The 26,869-nt window shown below is 41.0% G+C and overlaps 1 protein-coding gene across 18 annotated transcripts in view; it reads right to left on the bottom strand.

The window, feature by feature from the left end:
* Positions 1–724: 724 nt before the first annotated feature.
* LOC119032115 (von Willebrand factor A domain-containing protein 5A-like) overlaps positions 725–26,869 on the bottom strand; it is a 59,349-nt gene continuing 33,204 nt past the window's right edge. For 6 of the 18 annotated variants that reach the window (XM_037120979.1, XM_037120960.1, XM_037120937.1 and 3 more), the window contains 24 exons: positions 13,664–13,884; positions 13,185–13,253; positions 12,809–12,853; positions 12,532–12,648; positions 9,595–9,642; positions 8,966–9,168; positions 8,649–8,871; positions 8,400–8,566; positions 8,185–8,299; positions 7,877–8,052; positions 7,698–7,786; positions 6,657–6,801; positions 6,484–6,563; positions 6,265–6,379; positions 5,983–6,141; positions 5,755–5,858; positions 5,131–5,351; positions 4,639–4,686; positions 4,065–4,157; positions 3,347–3,394; positions 2,608–2,688; positions 1,871–2,019; positions 1,483–1,606; positions 725–1,361 (listed from right to left, as the gene is read on the bottom strand). In XM_037120979.1, coding sequence (XP_036976874.1) covers positions 1,282–1,361; positions 1,483–1,606; positions 1,871–2,019; positions 2,608–2,688; positions 3,347–3,394; positions 4,065–4,157; positions 4,639–4,686; positions 5,131–5,351; positions 5,755–5,858; positions 5,983–6,141; positions 6,265–6,379; positions 6,484–6,563; positions 6,657–6,801; positions 7,698–7,786; positions 7,877–8,052; positions 8,185–8,299; positions 8,400–8,566; positions 8,649–8,871; positions 8,966–9,168; positions 9,595–9,642; positions 12,532–12,648; positions 12,809–12,853; positions 13,185–13,253; positions 13,664–13,884 — 2,920 coding nt within the window. In that variant the 3' untranslated portion in view covers positions 725–1,281. Of the gene's footprint in view, positions 1,362–1,482; positions 1,607–1,870; positions 2,020–2,607; positions 2,947–3,346; positions 3,395–4,064; positions 4,158–4,638; positions 4,687–5,130; positions 5,352–5,754; positions 5,859–5,982; positions 6,142–6,264; positions 6,380–6,483; positions 6,564–6,656; positions 6,802–7,697; positions 7,787–7,876; positions 8,053–8,184; positions 8,300–8,399; positions 8,567–8,648; positions 8,872–8,965; positions 9,169–9,594; positions 9,643–10,192; positions 10,211–10,523; positions 10,693–12,531; positions 12,649–12,808; positions 12,854–13,184; positions 13,254–13,663; positions 13,885–14,081; positions 14,186–14,316; positions 14,476–15,354; positions 15,470–15,572; positions 15,653–16,283; positions 16,429–16,528; positions 16,618–16,707; positions 16,734–26,869 lie in introns of those variants that run through there. The other 12 variants (XM_037121043.1, XM_037120952.1, XM_037120928.1 and 9 more) reach the window with 12 other exon arrangements.

The raw sequence follows: 26,869 nt of genomic DNA, 5'->3' as shown, positions 1-26,869 counted from the left end.
AGAACGGCACAAGTCAAGCTGCACATTCATCTGACAGCTCCGTGGCTCCAGCACACGGTGGGTCTATAAAGGAACCTTTTGATTTATCACACCAAAGATCAGCAGGGATGTCTTTAGTAGTTGCAGTCAAACACACTGAGCACTGGGTGGCAGTAAAAGACAGAGGAAAGGTAGTGAGATGACATTAAGGAAGGAAAAGCATTCCTACAAGAGTCCAAAAAGTTACATAGAGGTGACTGCATAAAGAATTAACAAAGAAAATGTCTTAGACTTTAAAAAAATGAGCAGTGATGGAATGTGACATTTACTCAAGTACTACTTATGTAAAATTATAAGATTAGTAAAGTATTTTTATTATCTGCTAGTTTATACTTCCACTCCACTACAATTCAGAGAGTAAATATGGTACTTATTACTCCTGCATCAAAGCCAAAGCACATCTTGAAATTAATTAATTTTATTGGCAGTCAGATTTAAAATTTCACTTTGAATTTGGATCCAATTGTCCAGTGCGCTAGTTTTTATTTGTGTGCCCGATTCATAGGCTCTCAAATAATGGTGAAGACTCATAGGGGTGTCATGTGGCTGTCACAGGTTGAACGTATCAGTCAGTGAAATAGTCATGACAAAAACTGCTACCAATGAAAACAGATACTGTAAAAATTGTTACGGTTAGGCAAATGAGGTGGGGACCCAAATGCAGACAACACAAAGGGAGGAAGGATTAAGAAACTAAAAGTGAGCTTTATTAAACCAAAACTGACAAAAGTAGCAACAAGAGAGCTACAGAGTACAAACCAATGAAAACCCAAGGAACAAAAAACAAAAACATACCACAAGGAACCATATAGTACTGGACACAACTCCTGGCATGTCCGGGTACAAACAATACTTGTAAAATGACAGCCGACTGTCCTTGCAGAGCCAACCCATTTTGAAATGCTGTGCCTGTCAGTTTGTGATAACATGGTGCATAGTAGTGCCTTTGTCATGTTCACACTACATCTAGTTCACACTCTGTATGACAAGATGCCTACGGAGCTTTCACACATGAGGCTCTTCATTCATATATTCTCCAAGGTTTGATTTTCCTAGGTCAACTACTTAATGTACAATCTGACATTGAGGCTTAAGGCAAAATGACAAGGGCCTGAGCAAGCAGCTGCATGATATAATGTAAATAGCGCAAAAGTGCAATTTAAAAAAAAGTAAATGCTTGAGGATGGAGTTGATCTTCTACTGTGTATCAATCCTGAAAGAGAAGCCAGTATAATGAACACCTCAGAGCCCCAGGGCATCTTTCTGCACGTTGCAACCCAACAGAGCATTTCCAGCTTCCACACACTCTGTCACACATGGTGCTGAAATAAAAAACACAAACCAAGTCATCAGCAGAGGAGACTGAATGAGGGTAAACAGCAGATTATAAGCAGCTCACACTGTTAAAAACTACAGATCAGCTCTTATCATTATGATTGTTACCGTTCTGAGCACGGAGCCATGACGCAGCCTTCATAGCCAGAAGCTTCCACTCTTCCTGAGCATCCATCTTGAAGCCATGAAGCCAGATCAGAGCCAGAATGGTGGCCCACACTTCCTGGTTCACCTAACACACCAAATCAAAGAAATGGACGTGGAACAGTCACGACAGAAGGAAGAAATCAAAGAGAACAAAGAAGAGACGACACAGAGAGAAAATGCTGCTGGATGGTTTTGATCAGTCTGACTTCCCAACAACAAGACACTTCAATACTTTTGACTGATATAGCAAATACAATACCATACCCTATGTTCTGTAATATAAACAATGTCATCAAAAGTGTTTTAAAATAAGTCCAGTTGTTAATTTGTGTTATCATAATTGACTCACCGATGAAGGCTTTTTGTTCTCCACCTCCTCGCTGGTCTTTCCCAGTGCAGCAGCCAGAGCTGGATCCAACTCCCAGCAGCCAGACGCCTTCTGGAGGGAGACCAGCTGCAGCAAAGAGTCTCTGGGAGGCTGTTCGAGTGAGCAGCTTTCTGAGAAGAAAATCAAAGCAACTGTTAAGATAAAATAACCTTTGCAGATTAATTATATTGCGAGAGTATAGCTTTGCAACAATCTTTGTTCTTTTTCCTCATACTTTCATACTGTTAAAGTCACTACCATCTATGATAATTATTGAAAAGTAAAACACCAACTTTCAAGTTCTTTTTCTTACATGAGAGCCAAACAAACATGTACAGTCATGCGAGCATGACATGTTCAACATAACAATGTTTACGTTGGATGCTACAAAATGTTAAAATGTCATCACAACTCAGTTTGAGGGAGACACAAACTTGTGCACCAAGTTTCATGGCAATCCATCAATGTGGACTATTTTTCACCGCAATCCATCCTAGAGTTGTCAAAAGGCATTCTCTTGCTGTAGCAACTAGAAGCCCTTGGCAAGTAGCTCAGTAAGCCTTGGAGAAATAAGTGGCCCTACCAGCTGACGGAAGTCTGCAACCTCAGAGTTGAAGCTGCAGAGGAGAGAGTGTTTGTGTGTGTGTATGTGTGTGTGTCTTTGTGAACTGTACTATGCCAAGGCGGAAGAACTTTTCAAACAGCTGCACATGACCCACCTCTGGAAGTCAAGACTCTTCGCTCACGACCCATACGACTTGTTGCTCCACCATCTGGACTGGCACCACAACTTGGTTTGGCTGCATATTTGAAAAGAAAAAAGAATGGAGTGTCTCTTAACAACGCTTCTTTAAATTCAAACTTAAGTTTAAAAATAACTATGATCTTTAAAAAGCAACTATGGGGTGCCGTTTAGCTCAGTGGGTAGAGCAGCTGTCCCATGTACAGAGGCTTTGTGCTCACTGCAGCGGCCCCAAGTTTGAGTCCCGACCTGGGGCCTTTGCTGCGTGTCACTCCTCCTCTCTCTCATCCTGTTTCCTGTCAAGTTTTCAGCTGTTCTGTCAAAAAATAAATAAATAAGTTTTTAAAAAAAAAGTTGACCTAAGTGCTAACAAAAGAAAAAATATATAGTTTGTCGAACAAAATAACAACAGATTAACTAATTAATTAGGTAAGCATTTTATTGATGTATTAACTTTTATAAATATTCAGAAAAAGAACAGCTGAGAGCCAAACAAACATGTACAGTCATGCGAGCATGACATGTTCAACATAACAATGTTTACGTTGGATGCTACAAAATGTTAAAATGTTAAAATGTTATCACAACTCATTTTGAGGGAGACACAAAAGTGTGCACCAAATTTCATGGCAATCCATCAATGTGGACTATTTTTCACCGCAATCCATCCTAGAGTTGTCAAAAGGCATTTCTTCTATAATCTCATTGTTACTTACCCATCATTGTAAGTGAAGAATAACTTGCAAGACTGTTAATGCTCAATCCTTAAAGACAAAAATACATGGAGCTTTAATTGTTATACATGAAAATTAAATAGAAAAAATCAATTATTTAACCAAATATTTAGGGATATCTTAATTGCATAATAAATCCACATATCCACAAAGCATAACTTCTCGCTGTTTGTGTGTTATCACTGGAGTTTGGCACTGAAGTAACAGATATCAAATCAGGATGTAAGACTTCACTGAAGCTACTGAACACAAGTGTCATCAATGTTGACTCTGATCTGCTGAACAGAATGTTGTATGGACTTTTCAATTCTTTTGCCAAAAAATGATGATGATAACAATGACAAAAACAAAGACAACAACAATAACAATAATAAGAAGAAAGAATGAAGTGAAAGTGACAACATTCAGAAGTGAAATTTGTTAAGAACGTGGCTCAGACGTGGCTCCATAAGTATGAGAGGCAGTATAACTTCTAACTCTAATCTTTTCTGTTGCAATGTTCTGCTGTAGCAACTAGAAGCCCTTGGCAAGTAGCTCAGTAAGCCTTGGAGAAATAAGTGGACCTACCAGCTGACAGAAGTCTGCATTGACTGCAACCTCAGAGTTGAAGCTGCAGAGGAGAGAGTGTTTGTGTGTGTGTCTTTGCAAACTGTACTATGCCAAGGCGGAAGAACTTTTCAAACAGCTGCACATGACCCACCTATGGAAGTCAAGCCTCTTTGCTCACAACCCTTACGAGTTAGTGCTCCACCAGCAAAGAAACCAGCTGGACTGGCACCACAACTTGGTTTGGCTGCATATTTGAAAAGAAAAAAGAATTGAGTGTCTCTTAACAACGCTTCTTTAAATTCAAACTTGAGTTAAAAAATAACTATGATCTTTAAAAAGCAACTACGGGGTGCCGTTTAGCTCAGTGGGTAGAGCAGCCGTCCCATGTACAGAGGCTTTGTGCTCACTGCAGCGGCCCCAAGTTCGAGTCCCGACCTGGGGCCTTTGCTGCGTGTCACTCCTCCTCTCTCTCAACCTGTTTCCTGTCAAGTTTTCAGCTTAATATATAAATATATAAATATATAATATATAATATATAAACATAGTTGTTCCCGTAGCAATGAAGTGAAGTGCCATGCAGTTAAACAAGCAACTATATAAACCACACGGTAATGGCTCACTTGTAACACTTCGAGGAATCTAAAATGCGTCCTTACATGAGAAATGCATTGCTCAATTTTAATCAATAGATCTGTGGAGAAAGCTTTCTTTGACTTGTAGCTTACCTTGCATCATGCTGAATCCAGCGTGTAGATGATGATATCCCGCCCACCCTTCAGGAAGAAAAGAATTTAACAGGAATGAAGCCATGGTCCCTTGCAGCTGTCATTCTCACAAGGTTTTCAGGTCATGTCTTGTAAATAAATTACGGTGTGATGGAACTTCCTGCAAAGACTGATTGGACTTTGTTAAGCTTTGTTTTTCTTGCTCTGCTGCATGTCTGTCAGGGTGTATGTTCATTGAGAGAAACAAAAAAAAAGACAAACATTTCCAATTCTTGCAAATTCAGTGGAGAGTCAAACTATGCTCTCTAAATACAAAGTCCACAAGAAGCACTTGAATGCATCTTTGTACAAGTGTTCAAACCATGCTGCAAAGTTAACTTGTTTATAAAACAGTGAGAAAAGTGGTCTTATGATTTGTGCCGCACTACTTTTCACTTCTATGAAAATTGTGGGTGACACAATAGTTTTATTTTCCTTTGAAATAACACTCACCAGGTGTTGGAACATTTCTGCGCACCAGAGGTCCTTGAATCGCCTCGCCGTCCCCTTTGTTGACAGCGATGAAGGCAGTGAAGGTGCTGCTCACTCCTGATTGGACGCTGAGCTCCACCACCTTCTTCTTCACTCCTTCATCTTGCTCTCTTCTGCTCTCTCTCTCCTCCATCTCCAGGGAGCGAATCAGAGTCCGAGCAGCCAACCTGTGGACTGTTAATCTACGGACAGGACAGAAGAAGCAACACGTAATACGTACGAGTCCAACTTGTACGTCTATCTGATGACATTACACATCTAAAAAATTGGAGCTAATGATTATTCAGCAATAAGCATGACATGATTTTAACGGTATTCAAATCTCTTATGTAACAGAGTGTGCAGTGTTGGTGATGCAGTAACCTCTCAATGCAACATGTTCATCGCTCAATACTGAATAATAAAAAACATAAAAATGAATAATAATTGTTTAGAATATCTTTGTATACGTGTGTGTTTCCTATTGCATCTACTGTCTACTATCTATCCTTGATTTTTTAAGTTAAGCAAAACTGTTATTGTAGAACATACACATAATTTATAATGTACACCACACTTGTGCTGGTGGAACAAAACCTGTTTTACCCAGTGTCCTGTGCAGGTGTGAGACTGAAGTGGAGCTGGTTCTGAGAGGGATGACCTGCCAGGCTGTACTTCACCTTCACACAGCCCTCTGCTGCCGCTGAACTCTGACAGAAAGCATTAAAGTGTTAGAAAACATATTACTGTGATCACAAACCTGATGGGAAAATGTATTTTATGTAGCTAAAGGATGGGAAAAAAATCAAACTGCGGAGTTGGTGCTGCTCCTACCTGTCCACTGAGCTGGGCATAAACCAGTGACCTTTGACCGTGGAAAAGTGCTGTGATTGGTGGAGAGAGGACAGTGACAGAGATTCCCTTTGGAAAATCCCATGTGACTGATATGTCCACCACAGATGGCTGCAGAGCAAATCTCAGCGACTGCATCACCTGATGAGTGAAAAACAGTTTGCATAAAGTGGGAAGATGCCGAGATTTCTGTCTGGATTCAGATTCAGACAGCTGTTGCATTGTCTAACTTTATAGCTTTATTGTTTTTCATATCCCTCTTACTTTGGGTTGCATCCTGTCAGCCCCTGTGATGAACTGAGCGTGACCTCCTCCTTCCTTGGCCAACCCGTTGATAAGAGCAGAGCTGGCCCCTTCCCCAATCCCAAAAGAGAAACACCTACAATACAGTGGATTAGTTTTAGACACTCAGCACTGGAACATGATGAGACACATTCATGGAACTATGTGGACGTTTGTTGTTTTGTGTTCTTGTGGTTTCACCTGTGGGAGCCTGAATTCTTCTTCACCAGACTGATGACATCTTTGGTGTTCCCCACCTCTCCATCAGTGAAGACAAACACCTTGAGGAGAGTTTACATATCACAACTAGTCACATGACCTAACAGACAGAAACATGCAGTGTGTGTGTGTGTGTGTGTTTGTGTGTGTGTTACTTGTCTCGGTTGATTAGGAATGCAGGGCTGGCTGTGAATATGTTGGAGGGCCTTGAGGATCTCTGTTCCCCCCAAATCAGCACCCATCCCTTCAACTTTCTTCAGAGCTTCTTCCATGGTCTTCTGGCTGTACTTCACACTCATACTGCATCACACAAATGCATGCACTCATCATAAACACCACATCCAGAGTTGGGGGCCCAAATCTATTTTTAGATGCATCGCGATTCTCTCTCGCTCTCGTTCATGTCTCATAAAATATTGCGTAACCTAAAAATAACAGCCTCAGCATCATGTTGATGGTCCAGTGTCTTGTAACAGGGTGAATGGTGTCTCTGTCTCAGCCACTCCACCCCCTATCACTCGTTTCTGCACTATGTCACTTCAGTTGAGAGGGTCAGATCACAGAGTTACGTACATGTTTACTTTAACATTCAAGCTTTCACCAAATAAAACTGTTATGACGTAATGAGTTTTGTTTGTAGTTAGCACCTACATTACGTCTAACAAATTAATACAGACCTGAGATTTGATTTTACCCCCAGTGGTGTTCCACTCAGAAACTGAGGGGGCGCTAAATTGCACATAAAGCTAATTTCTCTATTATCACCTGTAAAATGTTTGTAAGACCAGGCTGTGTGTTCCTTATGGCTCAACCAATTGGATGGCGATACATTACTGACGTGAACAGGTGTCTTATGCACGTTCTAAGCTTGATCACCTCTGAAATTTTGGTGAGCAAAAAAAGACAATGAAAGTGACTTCATCTATTTTTTTCAACCATGGTGCCCTCCAAATAATCCAAATATCAAACCTGTGTTTTAAAAGTGGCAAGTGGCCACACATCCAAAAGACAAAAAAATTGTTGCATCAAGAAGCATGGATAACTTTTTTTACAATCACATCAAAGCCCTCTGTGCAGCCTCTGAATCAAAATCACAACAATTCTTAAGATGCAAAGAGTCTCCCAACTCTAACATGCACACAAGCATTATGACAAAATACAGGAACATATTTGCTGGACAGTGGGGCGTGACTTACGGGAAGATGTGTTCATATCTGGTACCAAAACTGTAGATGTTGAAATAGCAGCCCATTGGTAAGCTCTTCAACAGGAGCAGCAGAGTATCCTTAAGGGAAGAGAGGAAAGATACTGAAGGCCACTGAGTGAGAGGGACACTATGAATGATCTTATGACAGAAACAACACATAATGAATACCCTGGCACTGCCAATGCGAGTCTGGTCTCTCTTCCTCCTGTTCATTGGAAAATCCATACTTCCAGATCGATCCAGTAAGAACACAAACTCTCCACAGGAGGCCAGTGAAGACATGACAGTCTGGGGGAACTCAGGGTACAGGCTCAGCATCACTACTGGATCACCCATCAGAGAGCCTGAGACACAGAGGAGAGACAGGAACATGACCACACATCTGGCTTCTACCAGTTATTACAACAAACTCAGCAGTTGGAGGATAATGACCTGTTTATTTGTGAAGCAACAACTGGACTCATTCACTAACTCACCAGGCTTGGCAGAGGCCTGTCCTGCCTCCACCACAGCAGTGGGCTGGTGGGCATCTTTGTAATAAATCAGCACCTCAACGTCTCTGTCAAACTTGTGTCCTGCAGCCAACTTGACCTGCAGTTCACACAACACTCATCAATCTAAAGAAAGTGATGTATGTTTGTCAGTGCTGAGGAACAATCACACACAGCAGACACATTAGCACTCCACCTACCGTGGCCTGGGTTTGCTCTGTGTTGAGGTACTGGAGAGGGTCCAGGGAACAGTTGGACTCTACTTTAGAGACTGGACGAGGAGAGGACACTCGGGCAGAGAAAGACAGACTGTAGGGCACCAGAGAGGCTGGAACAGAGGTCACCTGAACACTGGCACCTTCACTGCCTGTACATGACATGAGACAAGTGAGGAATACTGGAATTGAATAGATGAAAAGTGATGAAAGTGTCGTCTGGTGGTTTCCTACCCTGAGGTTGGTAACGAGGGTTGAGCACAGCAGGCAGACAAAACCTCAGCCCATCATCAGCCTGCACAGCCAGCTCAGTGACGTACTCCAGCCTGATGGAGGCGCTCTCTCCTGGAGGCAGGCTGCCCACACTCAGAGAGAAGATATCTGGACTCTGATCACTCTCCTCCAATAGGAAGGCCTGCTGACCGGAGCTCAAAGCGTCATCGTACTCCTCACGAGCCTGGAGCACAGACGACACATGTGGGTCACTTTCACTGTGTTTAAAGTGTTTTTCAGCTCCACTGTAGTGAGAAAGTCTTCACTGTGCAGCTCACCTGCTGTTTCTCCTTCACCTCAGCTACAATCTGCGTCTGTCCGATCGTAGCACTGAAGTGACAGACAGCAGCATCTCCAGGCAGAGGGAAGACAAACACAGCCTCTACTGGTTTGTCCTCCTTGTTCTCATAGTTCAGGGTGGAGACCACTGTAGCCACATGGTCCCTCACCTGCAGCTCCACCTCCACACTCTTCAGAGGAACTGACCCACAAACAGAAGGAAATCTTTAATATGCACACATGTTTAATGCAACATCAACCAACATACCTAATCATATTTATTTAAGTCAGAAAGGTCTGAACAATCTTTCACTCTTCCTGCTCCCAAAAAGTGTATGTATTGAATTAGAAAAAGCTCTCTGCTGCCTCCCTGTGGCCAAAACACACAGTTGCATAGAAAAAAAGTCTGCACACATACAACATCACAGCGTACACCCGCACATTCACAATGACTTCACTTTTTCCTGCACACACACAAACAGAAAATCAAATACACAAACAACTAAGCATACAGAGTTAACATAAATCTTTTAATTTGACCCCCCCCCCCCCATACCAAACTTCAAATCTGTTATTTCGTCAAACTTAAAACAAATTAATGAGGTTTTAATGTTTAACAACTGTTTACCTGGTTCCTTGTTGGCAGTCAGCAGACCACAGCAGGCCATCTTTGTACCTGTATAACAGAAAATAAACACGGAGATCTAAATGTTCAGACTCTATTTGTACCTAGATGTCATCTACATAATATCTTTGGTGCATTTCAATGTTAGAGAAAGCCATATCAGAGAAATACAGTCAGTGAATGTGATCACAGTTTAACCCCTGAAACAGTCTCGGAGGGTGTTTCAGCCTTTACTCGTCCTTGATTTACACTTTATTCCTTTGCTCCTGAGATTTATTGCATTATTAAACCACAAAAAATGCCGTATGAGGACAACAATCTCATCATAATTTTCTCAACTTACAACAGTATGTAACAAAAAAAAAAAAGTGAGAGAGTAGGCCATCTGCTGACATAGCACCAGACTACAGAGGAGCAGAGGCTCCTGGACTCATCCTCAACACTCCATCACAGGTAAGTGCTTTATTTTACTTTGTCCTGCACTTGTACAGGAGAGTACAAAACGCTCAGGAGGACGTTACTGTTTTTCTTTGATTGTTTGTTTGTTTGGTAATAATAATCAAGTGAAACTCGCGGCTCAGCTCCTCTCCCCGTTACTCACACGGTCCCAAACTGACACGGCCGCGCGCACGTACGCAAGCTCTCCACAGTTTCCCGTAATTCAGCGCCGCTGAGAGTAATGACAACAAAAACCTTCAATAGAGAAACAGCACACATAATCACAGTTTGGCTGCAGTGCATCACTGTTCTGCTATGTTCGACACCGAACTTGATTAAAACGTGGCTCCTAAAATGTTTTTTTATTTATGTATTCATCTTAAAACCAAACTGATGTTTCTCATTCTAACTAAAGTTACAGCCGAGCCATTAGCGGTCTTAATGATCCAGTCGTGTCTGCGTGAGAGGCGGAAGAGCACGGGAGAAACGCGTACCTGGGAGGAGAAGGACTTGTGGAGAATGTGTTGTCTTTTCCTCCTGCAGACAGTCAATATGCGAGTTTACCTAACACGGTGGGGCAGCCGCACACAGACACGGTCTATAGGACTGTACTGTAAACTCCTCTAATGCCCGAGTCGAGTCATCAGCAGCCTATGAGGGGCGCTTGATTCGTGCCAAATCACCGGATGGGTGGAGCTTGTGTACACTTTCGCTTTCTTTGCAGCTGCGTCACTGGCCAGCTGCAGCAAACTGTCTTCTGAGTGCAACTACACCGAGAGGTTTGGGTTTTTAAAAAAAAAAAAAAAAGACTGAGAGAGTCTATTTAAGTGTCCACGAAGTCAGAATCGCAGTTTAAATGTCTCTTTTATTGTTTGTTCAGGCCCCAAAGCTGTTTGCAGCTGTTCTTAATGGGATTTTAGAGTTTGTAACTTCCTGTAATCTCACTGAAAATGTAGGCGCTTTCTTTCCCTCTCTTTTTTTCCATGTCTGTGCCTCTAATATTGTTTCCCATCCTGCTATATGTTAAATAGAGTGATTTCAGACGCATGACTGAAAGATGTCATTGAATTAGAGGACTGATTGCAATGGAAAAGTGGTGCAACACATTAACTTTTAGAGTTCGGTGGCCACTTCTGTGCGTGTTGCCCCATGCACTGTCACAGTTTACATTATTATAACACCCAGCAAGAAAAACAATAAAATTTAGTAGCGGTAGTGTCATTTTTTTTTTTGGTCCTCACAAATGATACAATAAATATAAACAGTATAACAGTGTAGGCAAAATATTGATGTTCACTTTTCTTGATTATTCTTTTTTTTTTTTCAGACAAAAAGCAACATAACCAACCCAATGCATAAAGCACTGCACCAGAAATTAGATACAAATACAACAACTCTAAAAGAAACATGATTCAATGAAGTAAAAATACTCTTTAAGAATTACATAAGAAATCAACATGTTTACAATTACTTTTTTAAAGTCATTATTGAGATCACTAGTCCATTAGATTGTTATCATGATATGACAAAGGGTTTCCTGTAATACCAAGTTCATGCAGCTTTTTATATCTATCAAACAGAAGACAACCAGCTAAGAAGACAATTTATCACAAGAAAATAATGACTTGCTGCTCACTTAAAGCCCATTATAACCGCAGAGACATTGTGACTTTATTAGACAGCTTGTTGTGAGACTTGAGCCAATCCTAGAGCTCATAGTGATCTCCACAGCATGACGCCCATTTCACATCAAGCATGGTAACAGTGTATGACAGGGATCAAGCAGTTTAAAATACATTTCCATTGCAAAAGCATGAAAAAAGGAAACAGTTGGCTGTTGTTGGCTTCCATACTACACACCCAAACTCCCGAAGTGCCTCAGCACCACAACTTACGGCTTCTGATTTCATGGAGGGTAATCGATCTCAATCATTTCTGTTCAGATGAATGTTAAGTGTATTATGATTTACTATTGTGCCCTGTTTACATGCTTCACAGTGACAGGTTATAGACCAAACATCAAATCCAGCACTCTACAAAAGATAACCAGTGGCCGCACTTGTCACCATTACTGCATCATCACTGATCTTTGGCACTGAAGTAACGGATGTTTTATCAGGATATAAAACCTTCTGAAGTTACTGGTCAGAAGCAAACTGAGCATCGGAGGCTTTGTGGCTGAGCTATTGAACTAAACCTTGTACAGGCCTTTCTATTTTACATGATGAAAGATATAAGTGATGAATATCTTAACATACAGCGTACAACAACTAAATATCATTTATTAGCCCTCACGTATTTATAATGTATATGACTTGTATATAATGTAAATGAAAACAATTCACAGGGTCCTAAAAATAAGAAAGTCTGACTTATTACTGAAATATTACAAAATGTTGCTGATATAAAACATCAGAGTGAACAGTTCAGTTATACAGAGTAAACAGAGTAAAATCTGCCCTGACATGTTAATAGTGGCAGCTGTGGCGTGTGTCTACGTACCAGGATCAATTTCTATTGGCGAACACTGTATCTGAGGAAGCGGGTTAGACATCTTAGCTGGTCTCCCCAAGAGCTTCTTCTTCATCTTACTAAAAATTCCAAAGATGCCAGCAACAGCTACAGAGAGAGCAGAGTAAACACAGCATGATATCCGTTGTGCCTCGGTGCCACAGAACTCCTTGGTCGACCAAAAACTATAATAATGATGATGTAATGTCTAAAATATCCACGCTGAATCTCTGCATTAATATGGCATTATATATACTTTGATACTTACATTTCATCTTTCTGCCCGGGTGAGTAGGACGATGTCTTACATTCACTATGAGATTAAAAGAAACAGTGCCAGATCAGGACATTATATGAGAATCAGTAGAGATAAATATCAACCAGTAAACTGCTTGTTTATGAGATTATTACAATGACCTGCAAACAAGTACAACTTTAAATATTTATAGTGTTAAAAACGTAACATATCAGAAGCACACACACGTATCTATACACACACCAAATGTAAACAGTGTCTGTCCCCATGACTGACCAGAGCACAACAGAACTAAAGCAGCTCCTACTGTAAATAAAGTATTTCACAATCCACAATGTGTGTATTTATAGAAATACACCAATGAAGTCTTATTTAATTCTTTAATTACCTTCCATGGCAGGTAGAGCAGAAAGGCGCAACATACACTCCTCGGCGGACATCGCACAGGTCATTATTTCTTAGATTTTAAAAGAAGAGTATGAGGTGAACACATTAATATCAGTGAACAAAAAAATCGACAAAACTGACAAACAATTGGAGAATTGTCAAAGAGCTCATATGTGTATGTGTATGCCCATAGACCATCTTTACAACAGAAATAAACATGTTTACGGATGAGTACAAAGGATGAGTACAAAAAAAGGGCTATATATATATATATATATATATATATTTGTATCACTTCTGAATGGACTTTTTTCCCTGCAATGGTTGCTCCTTGCTCAGGACGCCATTACACCACACTGTCTTTACATAGCAGCGGTACATCATCATCATGCTTCTCAACATTACCAGTCATCATCAGCAATAGTATATCTTCAGTACAGCGTGGCTTTTGTTTTTTATTTTTCTTAAAATAACACTCACTGGGTGTTGGAACATTTCTGCGCACCAGAGGTCCTTGAATCGTCTCGCCGTCCCCTTTGTTGACAGCGATGAAGGCAGTGAAGGTGCTGCTCACTCCTGATTGGACACTGAGCTCCACCACCTTCTTCTTCACTCCTTCATCTTGCTCTCTTCTGCTCTCTCTCTCTTCCACCTCCAGGGAGCGAATCAGAGTCCGAGCAGCCAACCTGTGGACTGTTAATCTGCAGACAGATGTACATTTATACACATATTTGCAATAATATATTAAACTTTCTTCCTCCTCTTCTAAACCGTCTCTTGTTGCATTGTTTCTCACACCTTGCTGGTTTCCTTTTACTTCATGTAAATAATCAATCTAAATTCAACATTTGTAAAATCAGGACTCAATGAATAACGGTGCGGTTATCTCATGTTTTACCCAGTGTCCTGTGCAGGTGTGAGACTGAAGTGGAGCTGGTTCTGAGAGGGATGACCTGCCAGACTGTACTTCACCGTCACACAGCCCTCTGCTGCCTCTGAACTCTGACAGAAAGCATTAAAGTGTCAGTAAACATATTACTGTGATCACAAATCTGATGGGAAAATGTATTTTATGTAGCTAAATGCTTCAAAAAATCCAAACAGGGAGGTTTATGAGATGCTGCTGCTCCTACCTGTCCACTGAGCTGGGCATAAACCAGTGACCTTTGACCCTGGAAAAGTGCTGTGATTGGTGGAGAGAGGACAGTGACAGAGATTCCCTTTGGCAAATCCCATGTGACTGATATGTCCACCACAGCTGGCTGCAGAGCAAATCTCAGCAACTGCATCACCTGATGAGTGAAAACAGTTTGCAAAAAGATGAGAAAGACACTTTAACTTACTGGAAGCATCACTTCTGTCAGAACACAAATGTGTTACTGCATTTCTTATTGGGGCCCGAGCAGGTCTCAACCTGCCAGGTCCCTATTTTTTTTGACATTTTGTGACATTTATTGTCCCAAATTATCGCATTTTTCACTGCCTGAACATACCCCAAAAATCACCAAATTTGGAATAAACCTGCCAAAAAATGTCATATCTATTGTCGTCCTCAATTTCCACCACTAGGCAGCGCTACAATCAAGCTATCAAGTGTTATCAAAAGAATCTTATTGGTCCAAAAAACGGCCAAAATATGCAAGAACAAATTCCTCCACATTGTGTTCAAAACAGACAGTCTTGTATATCTTGACCAAATACTGTCCGATTACCACAACACTTTTGCTATTTGTGTTCCATGGCCCGATGAGGCTTTGGGAACAATTTGGTTCAAATCGGCCAATAGACGGCGCTTTCATGGCTAAATGGCAAATTAAAAAAAAAAAACAGCTGAAATATCACTCGTCACAGGCTTTCTCCACCGGAAGGTAGTGTTGCCTTGTTAATGGATACAAACCTCTGTTTAAGAGGCTGTATGGTAACACAGTGGTAGTCCTCTCATTATTTGTTCATCATGTCGATTGCAGGGAATTCTTGTGACTTCAGTGTACATTACTTAAAACCAGCGGGAGCAGGCCATCAAATTATAAAGGAAAGGCTTCCTCATTGGAAGGCGTTGCGTGAACAAGCCCGATGGCAGCATGCCCTGACCCGCGTGGACTGCGAGTGCCCATTCAACGCTACTTGCAGCTTTAATTTCATATGTATTTTTCATATGAACTATGTCTTACTTTGGGTTGCATCCTGTCAGCCCCTGTGATGAACTGAGCGTGACCTCCTCCTTCCTTGGCCAACCCGTTGATAAGAGCAGAGCTGGCCCCTTCCCCAATCCCAAAAGAGAAACACCTACAATACAGTGGATTAGTTTTAGACACTCAGCACTGGAACATGATGAGACACATTCATGGAACTGTGTGGACGTTTGTTGTTTTGTGTTCTCTGGTTTCACCTGTGGGAGCCTGAATTCTTCTTCACCAGACTGATAACATCTTTGGTGTTCCCCACCTTTCCATCAGTGAAGACAAACACCTGTAGGAAAGTTTACATATCACTATAATAACCCATCACTCGACAAAAAACCCACCAACACCCACTGACATCTGCCTTTTGTCTTTATTGTGAATCGGTCCTATCAGCATTTACTCCTGCTGTTTACCTTTCTGTTTTTGTTTTTTTTTGTGTCGCAGTCATGATGACATTTGTGACACACAAGAAAAACAAAAGGCAAAATTCTCTCCTTGCATTTGATTCAAGCTGCAAGAAGTAACATCAGCCTACACTCAGGGCTGCAGTAAATTAAAAACTGGACAACCTAAGTGTCCGCTGGCTAAACTATCCATAACAAGTTGTGTCACAAAGATGACAGAAATATCTGATTATTATCATTATTTGTATTATAAGACTGTATGTTCTGAATTATGACTAACAATTAGAGACTGGATGGAAAGGAGGCATCTTGTAGCTAAATGATTTGGGGCTTATTAACATGGGATCGCTGTCACACTCTGAAATGGACTACTTAAACTAGCAAAGTACAGAGAGAGTAGGATACAAGCACATTAGTTCTAACAGCTCTTGAGCTGTTCATCAGGGTAAAAACCTCTGCTGACGTGCATGTTCGTGCAACTTGTTCCCCATGTTGTGTGTCTGTGTGTTTTACTTGTCTCGGCTGATTAGGAATGCAGGGCTGGCTGTAAATATGTTGGAGGGGCTTCAGGATCTCTGTTCCTCCCAGATTAGCTTTCATGTCTGTAACTTTCTTCAGAGCCTCCTTCATGGTCTTCCGGCTGTACTCCACACTCTTACTGCCATGAATATGTCACCTCATCATCACCAAGGTTCAAGCATTGACACCAAAGACAAGAACAAATGTTTTTCACTGAGTGACATGAGGGTGTGACTTACGGGAAGATGTGTTCATATCAGGTACCAAAACTGTAGATGTTGAAATAGCAGCCCATCGGTAAGCTCTTCAACAGGAGCAGCAGAGTATCCTTAAGGGAAGAGAGGAAAGATACTGAAGGCCACTGAGTGAGAGGGACACTATGAATGATCTTATGACAGAAACAACACATAATGAATACCCTGGCACTGCCAATGCGAGTCTGGTCTCTCTTCCTCCTGTTCATTGGAAAATCCATACTTCCAGATCGATCCAGTAAGAACACAAACTCTCCACAGGAGGCCAGTGAAGACATGACAGTCTGGGGGAACTCAGGGTACAGGCTCAGCATCACTACTGGATCACCCATCAGAGAGCCTGAGACACAGAGGAGAGACAGGAACATGACCACACATCTGGCTTCTACCAGTTATTACAACAAACTCATCAGTTGGAGGATAATGACCTGTTTATTTGTGAAGCAACAACTGGACTCATTCACTAACTCACCAGGCTTGGCAGAGGCCTGTCCTGCCTCCACCACAGCAGTGGGCTGGTGGGCATCTTTGTAATAAATCAGCACCTCAACGTCTCTGTCAAACTTGTGTCCTGCAGCCAACTTGACCTGCAGTTCACACAACACTCATCAATCTAAAGAAAGTGATGTATGTTTGTCAGTGCTGAGGAACAATCACACACAGCAGACACATTAGCACTCCACCTACCGTGGCCTGGGTTTGCTCTGTGTTGAGGTACTGGAGAGGGTCCAGGGAACAGTTGGACTCTACTTTAGAGACTGGACGAGGAGAGGACACTCGGGCAGAGAAAGACAGACTGTAGGGCACCAGAGAGGCTGGAACAGAGGTCACCTGAACACTGGCACCTTCACTGCCTGTACATGACATGAGACAAGTGAGGAATACTGAAATTGAATAGATGAAAAGTGATGAAAGTGTCGTCTGGTGGTTTCCTACCCTGAGGCTGGTAGCGAGGGTTGAGCACAGCAGGCAGACAAAACCTCAGCCCGTCATCGGCCTGCACAGCCAGCTCAGTGACGTACTCCAGCCTGATGGAGGCGCTCTCTCCTGGAGGCAGGCTGCCCACACTCAGAGAGAAGATATCTGGACTCTGATCACTCTCCTCCAATAGGAAGGCCTGCTGACCGGCGCTCACAAAGTCATCATACTCCTCATGAGCCTGGAGCACAGACGACACATGTGGGTCACTTTCACTGTGTTTAAAGTGTTTTTCAGCTCCACTGTAATAAGAAAGTCTTGAATTTCCTCCAGGATCAATAAAGTATCTATCTATCTATCTATCTATCTATCTATCTATCTATCTATCTGTCTATCTATCTATGTATCTATCTTCACTGTGCAGCTCACCTGCTTTTTCTCCTTCACCTCAGCTACAATCTGCGTCTGTCCGATCGTAGCACTGAAGTGACAGACAGCAGCATCTCCAGGCAGAGGGAAGACAAACACAGCCTCTACTGGTTTGTCCTCCTTGTTTTCATAGTTCAGGGTGGAGACCACTGTAGCCACATGGTCCCTCACCTGCAGCTCCACCTCCACACTCTTCAGAGGAACTGACCCAGAAACAGCTGATGTTACCGATCAATCAATAGATTTATGTGTGTTTAACTTTGATTGGAAACACTCCTTGTTGTTTCCCTTAAGACAAAACACATGCACATGGATGAAGATATCAAACCAGTTTCACGAACTGGACAACCATCCTCATGGTTGCAGAGGAACATATCAAAGCACAAACAGCTAAAATCATTAGACACGGTTATTTATTAACTCAAGGCATCTCTAGGGTCACATGCTTTGGCGCATCCTACTGGTGATACATGGTTTTAGCACATGCTTTATGCTACACATGAAACCACCCCCTTCCCATCCCTCAGATAACATTCTTTATTGAGACAAAAGTTTAATGGAGGGAACAAAACTTTACATCTCTGTACCTTTTTCTTTCCAAAGCGTAAGCAGACCCGAGTCTGACATCATTATTTGAGGACGTCCTGCTGTAGAGAGCAGGAAATGGGCATTTATAGGTTTGGTGAAACAGTTAGAAAAATATGTATAAGATACATGTTTTCTTGTGAACATCATCCAAATTCACAGCTTGAATTTGTCAATGCTCCTCCAATCATTTTTTTACAGTAAAGAAAATAACTACCAACCAAAGCAGCAAACTCTGTTTTAGTTTAAGCAAGTGTTATTTAGCTTTGTTTCCAAAGTAATATGCCCCTTAATAACGAAAACACATAAAGACATTTGTTGTGGCAATATCATCAACATTCAGGTCGGTCAAATTGTTCTCTGAATATTGTTAGTGAAGTTATTATGAAGAACTGAATCAATCTGTCAATTTTACATTAATTAGAGCAAAGAACTGCCTCATCTTGAACTATTTAAACAAACAGTCAAAACACCTACCTCTTACAGCAAAAGATGCTTCTGTATAGTTGTCAAGGTTTCTCCTGTGGATATAAACCTGGAGAACAGACTGGAACACACACCCAGAACAAATTAAATTATGGGCCCGGGTATGTTAGATTTGTTCATTTGCTCCTCCCTGCAGTCAGTGCTGGAAATGTCTCTAATGAGTCAATTGCTCTCTGTTAACAAAAGCACATTGAGTAAAAAAGGTAGTTACATGTTGTGTATAGCGGCACTATGACACTATGAGTGATTTTATGACAGAAACACATGAAGAATACCCTGGCACTGCCAGTGGATAGTACTGAGTATCACTATACTAAACAAAGATGTGTTTTCAGTATCAGTATATTGTTGCACACTGCCATGTGACTACTGAAGTAAAACCTTCAAAGTCCAGACAGGTGTGCTGTGCACGAAGTTGCAGTTTAAGGCCCTGTTTACACCTGACATTAACACACATCTAAAGTGATCCAATCACAAGTGGACAACTCGAAGGACACACCACCTACTTAACTGATGCCTGCCATTTGGCTAATTGCCAATTCTGCATTAAATGCAAAATATTGTATAGTCTCCTTCCATGAAGGAGGTGTCAGTTTGTTGCAGCGATGCTGGACTGGCCTGTTGGCATCACATTTAGCTGCTACTGTTTGATCACTTCACCTAATACACATTTATTTCATATTTTAAAGATACAGTAAACAGTGACTAATAAATTTTCCTTTTTTCGCCCAAGGAGAAGGTCCCCAGACTCACTTTAAAAAACTTTGGGTTGGGAGACACTTAAACTAAATTCTGTGTAATGCTCATTAAGCCACATTTTGTTTAAATTTTGCATGTTATAAAGCAGCTTATGTCTTCATTTGTGTTTATTTGCATATACAACTGGAGAGTGAGAGCTGATCATAAGCAGACATCGAGATGCATGCGGAGAGCTGTCCACTTGGATCACCAAAGACACATTTCAATGCCAAGTAGAAGCAGGCTCTAAGACTGTCTGATCAAAGTGTCTGATGGTTTCCTGCCCTGACGTTGGTACAGAGGGTCGAGCACAGCAGGAAGACAAAACCTCAGCCCGTCATCACAGCAGCACTACCCAATGGCAGTGGTCCCCCCCCCCAGCAGGACAATGTGCCCTGACACACAGCAAACACTGCTCGGCAACAGATTGAGGAACACAATAAATCTGATCAAGCATCTGTAAAACGTGCAGAGCAGGTCTGATCCATGGAGGCCCCACCACCAAACATAAAGGACCCAGAGGAGCCCCAGTAAAAGGCTCTGGTGCCAGACACCACAGGACACCCTCAGAGGTCTTCAGTCCATGTCTTCACAGGTCAGAGCTGTCTTGGCTGCACAAGTGGAACTTTCACAATATTAAGCAGTAGTTATGCCTGATGGATGTATATCCAGACACACTGACTGACCTCATTCATGCAGAAGAAAATACAGAAAACAGAAACAGCTCCGATGGTTTGACAGCAACCTGTTAACCATGCAACTGTTCCTATATAACATCCCTGACATCCCACCGGTGCAGGTGTGAAGCTTATCTGAGGGCTCCCTGCTGTACAGACCAAAGCAAAACAAAAGATAAACACATTTATTGGTTCGGTGATAAAGTTAAAACATATACAGACATTTGCTTTGACCGCATAATCAATATTCAAAATGTTTTTTGAAAACTGTTGCGTTAACTACGAAGAGCTGCATCAATCTGTCAAGCCAACATTAATTAGAGATACGAACTGCGTCACATTTGACTCTGTTTGAACAAACAGACGGACACCTACCTCTCACAGCACACTTTGTATAGTTGTCAGTGTTTCTCTTGTGGACATAAACCTGGAGGTTTACAGCCTGTAACAGCTGCTCTCTTCATCCAGCTGCTCAAACGCAGCACACGCCCAGAACAAATCAAATCACGGTCCCGGCGTGTGTTTGATTTGTTCATTTGCTCCTCCCTGCAGTCAGTGTCGGGAGTTTACCCAATGAGTCTGATGTTCCCTGTTAACAGTATCCAAACATAGTTACATGTTTCAGAAAGCAGTGAATGGCATGATGATTATAGGGAGAAAATATGCACCAGGCTTTTATTTTGAAAGGTGCCTCCCGGCGGAAGCCAGAGTGTAGTTTATCTCCATCATAATCAAAGCAGAATCTGTTTAATTCTCTGTAGCATGATTTCACCTTTCCTGAAAAACGTATTGTCACCTACCACAAACTGCATCCATAGATGGCGGTGTTCATTCATTGTCAAGTCAGCGCTTGGACTGACAGACGTGGTAAATACGGGGAAGATGATATGAACATTAGATGGACAATGAAACAGTCTCCAATTGTTTCACAATCATACATTTCGATCATGTTTACTGTAGCATTTATTTATTTATTTTTTCATATTGTCCTCGCTCATGGTGACCTGATTTCCAGTCTTGTGCTTATGTGAGCTGTGGTTCCACCTGCTGCTCAGTATTAAAACGTCTAAAGAAACCGATGCTCCTGTACAACCGGGGACATCACAGGGTTCGATATCCCGAACTTTTAGATATTTTTACTCTAACGTGTATCTCCTGTTGACATAAAAGCCTTCAATGTATTTGTGAAAATACAAAAAAGCGCCATTTCACAGCATTTTTTCATGTGTAGGCCACATGAGCCCAGGTCCAGGGCAGTGACCACTGTGTATTATGTTGCAGAGAGATTTAAGTTAGCATGCTAATAAGCTAGAAATCAGTGATATTCTGCCCCCTTTTTTGTATAAACAAGTACAATTTGACAGGTTGCCAATTCTGTGTGTGTGTGTTAAGTCTTCAGTTCCCACACATGGAATATTGGACTACAGTTGGCTCACAAATTACTTACATGTTACAAACTCATGCTTGAATGTACAAATTTGAATCTGAGACTGAGAAAATAAAGACAGAGAAACTTTCCCCCTGCAGCAGATTATTTTAAGCCCTCTAGTGTTATACTAACTCTGCACATTCTGCACCGTGAAGATCGAACATCCAAGTCAAGAAACAATCAGTCAGAACACCACAGAGGGGCACTTCAAGTACAACTGAATAGGATCAATCAAGAAACACCACACCTCATTTATGTATCCTGACTGCTTTTTCCTCATTTGTTCAGCAGCTCTTTTGTACACTCTGACTTTTCAGTTATCTTTCAAGTTTTTATACTCAATATCTTCCTTGGGGCAGCGTTCATTAAGTCTGAAGCACAAAAGTTTAGTGTTGATCTATTTCTATTTTTACTTATAACTCCTTTATGTAATGTTCCTAATCTGGGACATTTTTTAAACTTGTATATATATTCAATTCTGATGGAAAACATAAAAAATTAAAGCTGCAGTACTTTTGATTGGCCTCTTGAAAAACACATTCTATACTAGGTATCTGCCCGTCATGACAAAACACAAAATGTGATAAAGAAAAAAAAAAAAAAAAAACATCTCTCCCTCTGGACTGTGTTATTAAATACTGCATGGAGAGAAATGTTGATAAATCCAAAGATTCAACTTGTATTATTTTTGAGTGAAACCATTTCCAACACAAAGACACATTGTAACAGTTCTTGATAGATGGCTGATCCTAGGTGGATGAAGAATAGTAAAAAGATGCTCAGGCTCATTAACATAAAAGCAGATAAAAAAAAAAAAGAAGAAGAAGAGAAGATGTTGTCTCCAGGAGTCTAGTCTTAAAGTGGCGAGGTGTAGGGTTGGTGTTCCCGTTAAAGAGCACGGATACAGCTGTCCAGTTTAGGGTTCATTTATTTGGCTGTGGTCTGTAATAACAATACAAAGTAACCATCAGTATAGCAAACGCCATACCTGATACACAAACAACAAATAAGAAAACTAAGATTACAAAGGTCTGTTTTCAGTACTCAAATACATCATATAATCACCTCACACGAGGACCCTCTTGTGGGAGAGGGTGTGGACAGACAACAGACAACATTTATTAGCTTAGCTTATTAGCTGTAACAACACACGAGCATAAGATATCATTAGTCTGTGCACAGCTAAACAATACACTTTAACACAACGTTAGGGTCCGAGTTAAGACAGTACTACGTGCTGGAAATTACCATCTACCTGCCGCTGTATTGTATGGCAAGCCGTTTTAACATTTAATCGAACCACACTTCTATCTGTAATTGCATTTTAGATATCCATAATAGCATTTCTCCTAGTCAAAATTGTATTCTCACTAGTCAGAATGGTAATTAATGATATCCACAATAACATTCTTACTAGTAGAAATGTTATTTTAAGATACCTGCAACTTTGATTGTACTAGTAAAAACTAAATTTAAGATATCTAAAAATCCTTAAAAAGTATACATGGCTGTTTTAACATTTAATAGCTAGACTGGATATGTATTGCAGATATCTGTAAATTCAATTCTTCCTAGTCAAAAAGAACATTTCAGATATCCACAATTACATTCTTCCTCGGACAAATGACATCACTTTTGCCATTCATGTGTATTGGGCTTTCAATTTCAGATATCCACAATTACATTCTGCATATCTAGAATGAACATTCTGGATATCTCTCAATTCAATTTTTACTAGTCATAATTTTCATTTTAGATATCTAAAAGGAAAAACTATGTGATTTTGAATATCCAAAAATACATTGTGACTAGTAAAAATGTCACTACAGATATCCACAGTTTGTATCATGACTAGTAAAAATGCAATTGTGGACATCTATATATATATTGTGGATATCCATAATGACATTTTACAAGTCACAATGTATTTTTGGATATTCAAAATTACATTCTGGATATCTCAAATAGTTCATTTTGGATATCTGAAATGAAAATTATGACTAATAACAATTGGATTGAAGATATCTGAAATGGGAGTTTTTCCTTGTAAGAATTCAATTTCAGACATCCAGAATGTTCATTCTAGATATGCAGAATGTAATTGTGGATATCTGAAATTGAAAGCCCAATACACATGAATGGCAAAAGTGATGTCAATTGTCCTAGGAAGTATGTCATTGTGGATATCTGAAATGTTCTTTTTGACTAGGAAGAATTGAATTTACAGATATCTGCAATACATATCCAGTCTAGCTTTCAAATTTAAAAAAACGGCTTGACATAGTATCAGGAGAAAACACCATTCACCGCACGTCATTTCACACGCAGGTGCAGTGCGTTCAACAACATTGGAACGGCTGTGGTGCGTTCAACACCAGACATATGACAACTTACAGAAACAAGCTATTACTGAATATAACTCAACTCAGCAAACAAGTCAACAATACACAAATGGTGTGGGCTTTCTAACAGCAAAGGTAGCAAAGAGTAAACTGCAATAAAAGCTGTGGGATAAAGTAAATCTGCTTCTGTCAATCCTGAAAGAGAAGCCAGTATAATGAACACCTCAGAGCCCCAGGGCGTCTTTCTGCACATTGTAACCAAACAGAGCGTTTCCAGCCTCCACACACTCTGTCACACATGGTGCTGAAATTAAAAAAAAAAAAAAAAAAAAAACGCAAAACAAGTCATCAGCAAAGGAGATTGAAATATCTGAACAACAAATTATAAGCAGCTCACACTGCTAAAAACTACAGATCAGCTCTTATCATTATGATTGTTACCGTTCTGAGCACGGAGCCATGACGCAGCCTTCATAGCCAGAAGCTTCCACTCTTCCTGAGCATCCATCTTGAAGCCATGAAGCCAGATCAGAGCCAGAATGGTGGCCCACACTTCCTGGTTCACCTAACACACCAAATCAAAGAAATGCAGAGGTTGAGGACAGTACGAACAGATTTAAGGCCAAAGCCCACCAGACATTGTCCGTACACGGCGAGCTTACTAGTGAATGTAAACATGTAAAGATGCTATACATCCATATTTGATTTGGTCTGATTCAGTTTAACAGGTTTTATCCTTTCTGCTGTCCATGCATGAAGCCTGTAAGGAACTCCATTTACATGAACAGACTTTGTAGAGTTGCACTCTTGTAGTATTTGACAGTAACCAACCGATGAAGGCTTTGTGTTCTCCACCTCCTCGCTGGTCTTTCCCAGTGCAGCAGCCAGAGCTGGATCCAACTCCCAGCAGCCAGACGCCTTCTGGAGGGAGACCAGCTGCAGCAAAGAGTCTCTGGGAGGCTGTTCAGGTTCAATGTCTTTATCCCCATATGAAGTCTTTTCTGAGAAGCAAATCAAAGAAAGTATGAACACAAAGAAATCTGTGTGTACGGATCGCACAGATTGTATGGAAATCCCTGTCTGTTAACAACACAAAGTCAACTGTTCACTATAAAATTGTTAAAGTCACAACCTTGGAGTTACATACATGTATTGTCACTGGATGTGATGGATAATCCAAGCAGATACAAGGAAATACTGTTAGATCCAAGGCATGTCCCTTTAAACATGTAGGATCTCTAACACACTTTAATAGCTTTAATTAGATTGAGAAAAAGATAGCCCACATGCCACATGCTTGCTTACCGCTGGTCTTAGGTGGGGCACTCTGCCTACGCCTAAAGGAGCAGGCAATTCTGCTGGTAACTGTTGATTGAGAGGAGATGTCAAGCAAATCATTAGGATTGCGTTTGTTTGTATTAGATGCATTAACAAGAACTCCTGGAGAAAAGGCGTCTCGTGCAGAAAAAGAAGAAATACGAAACAAATCGCAACCTGAATATTATAGCTACAACGCAGTTATAAAGGAGACAGGTCCTAACTCTTGGAAGGATTTTAACAAGAATACACTGATCAGAAACTGCTGCAGGTGTCTGCAATCATCCAATCACTTTATGTAGGACTTGAAACAGCTGAGGGTTTGAAACGTTCGCTTGTGGCACCTGCTCTGACTCGGGCTGGCTGGGGAACGATGTCCAATTCATCAGTGGTCCTCAACTCCCTGCGCTGATGTTGCAGAGCACAAGCGAGGTCTGCAGAGTAAGGCTGCAACTGACAATCATTTTTAATGTTGAATACTCTGTTCTCGATCAATTGATTAGTTGTTTGGTATTAGATGTCAGAAAGTGGTGAAAAATGGTGATTAGCGTTTTTCAAAAGCCTGATGTGGATATCCTAAACTGTTGTTTGTCCGCAAGCCACAGACATTCAGTTTAATGTGATAGAGGAGTGAAGAAACCAGAAAATATTCACATTTCAGAAGCTGGAATCAGATTATTTTGACAGCTTTACTCATCTGTCGTCGGGAACAGCCATCTTCCCTGACCACATGTTGTACTTTGCCCTCCTCCCATCTAGGAGGTGTGACAGAAAGCTCTCTTCCAGGACCGGCAGGGTCAGGAACAGCTTCTAACCACATCAGTGACAGTATTTAGTATTGTCATTTAATAAATATTAAATGTTCATGAATAATATGGCAGTCACAGCCAGCCTCAAGCTCTGATTCAGCTCGGCTAGCTCTGGTCTCTGATCTTCAGCTCTCGGCCGTGTTGTGGTGTTGGTGCCTTTTGACCAATTTTTAATGCAAAATATCAGATAAATGATACAACTTTCTGTGCTGTTAAATGGACTAACAGACAAGAGTTTTTATTGTATTTATTTAGTTCGTTCAGAAGCAGAAACAAAATTCTCTACACTCAAATTATTGAGGATCCTTTGTAATAATTTTGCACCAACAGCATGCCAGAGTCCATGAAAAGCAATCTATTACATTGACCTTTAAAATTACTTTGATGATTACCTCCTTTTTAATGGCAACAAGTAATCTAAAACAGACAAGTAATCTGAAAAGGAAACATTTACCTGATCTGAGTGTCTTCTTTAAAGACGTTCCTGAGGCTTTTGGGAGAAAAATTTGACACAGTCACATGAAGAATGTTGATAAACTATCATGACTAAGTATTAAGTATTGTGAAACCAAAGCCAAAATAGGCCATGCAAGGTT

The sequence above is a fragment of the Acanthopagrus latus genome, chromosome 2 (genome assembly GCF_904848185.1).
Source record: "Acanthopagrus latus isolate v.2019 chromosome 2, fAcaLat1.1, whole genome shotgun sequence".
NCBI lineage: Eukaryota > Metazoa > Chordata > Actinopteri > Spariformes > Sparidae > Acanthopagrus > Acanthopagrus latus.
This window is presented reverse-complemented; position numbering and strand designations above follow the sequence as displayed.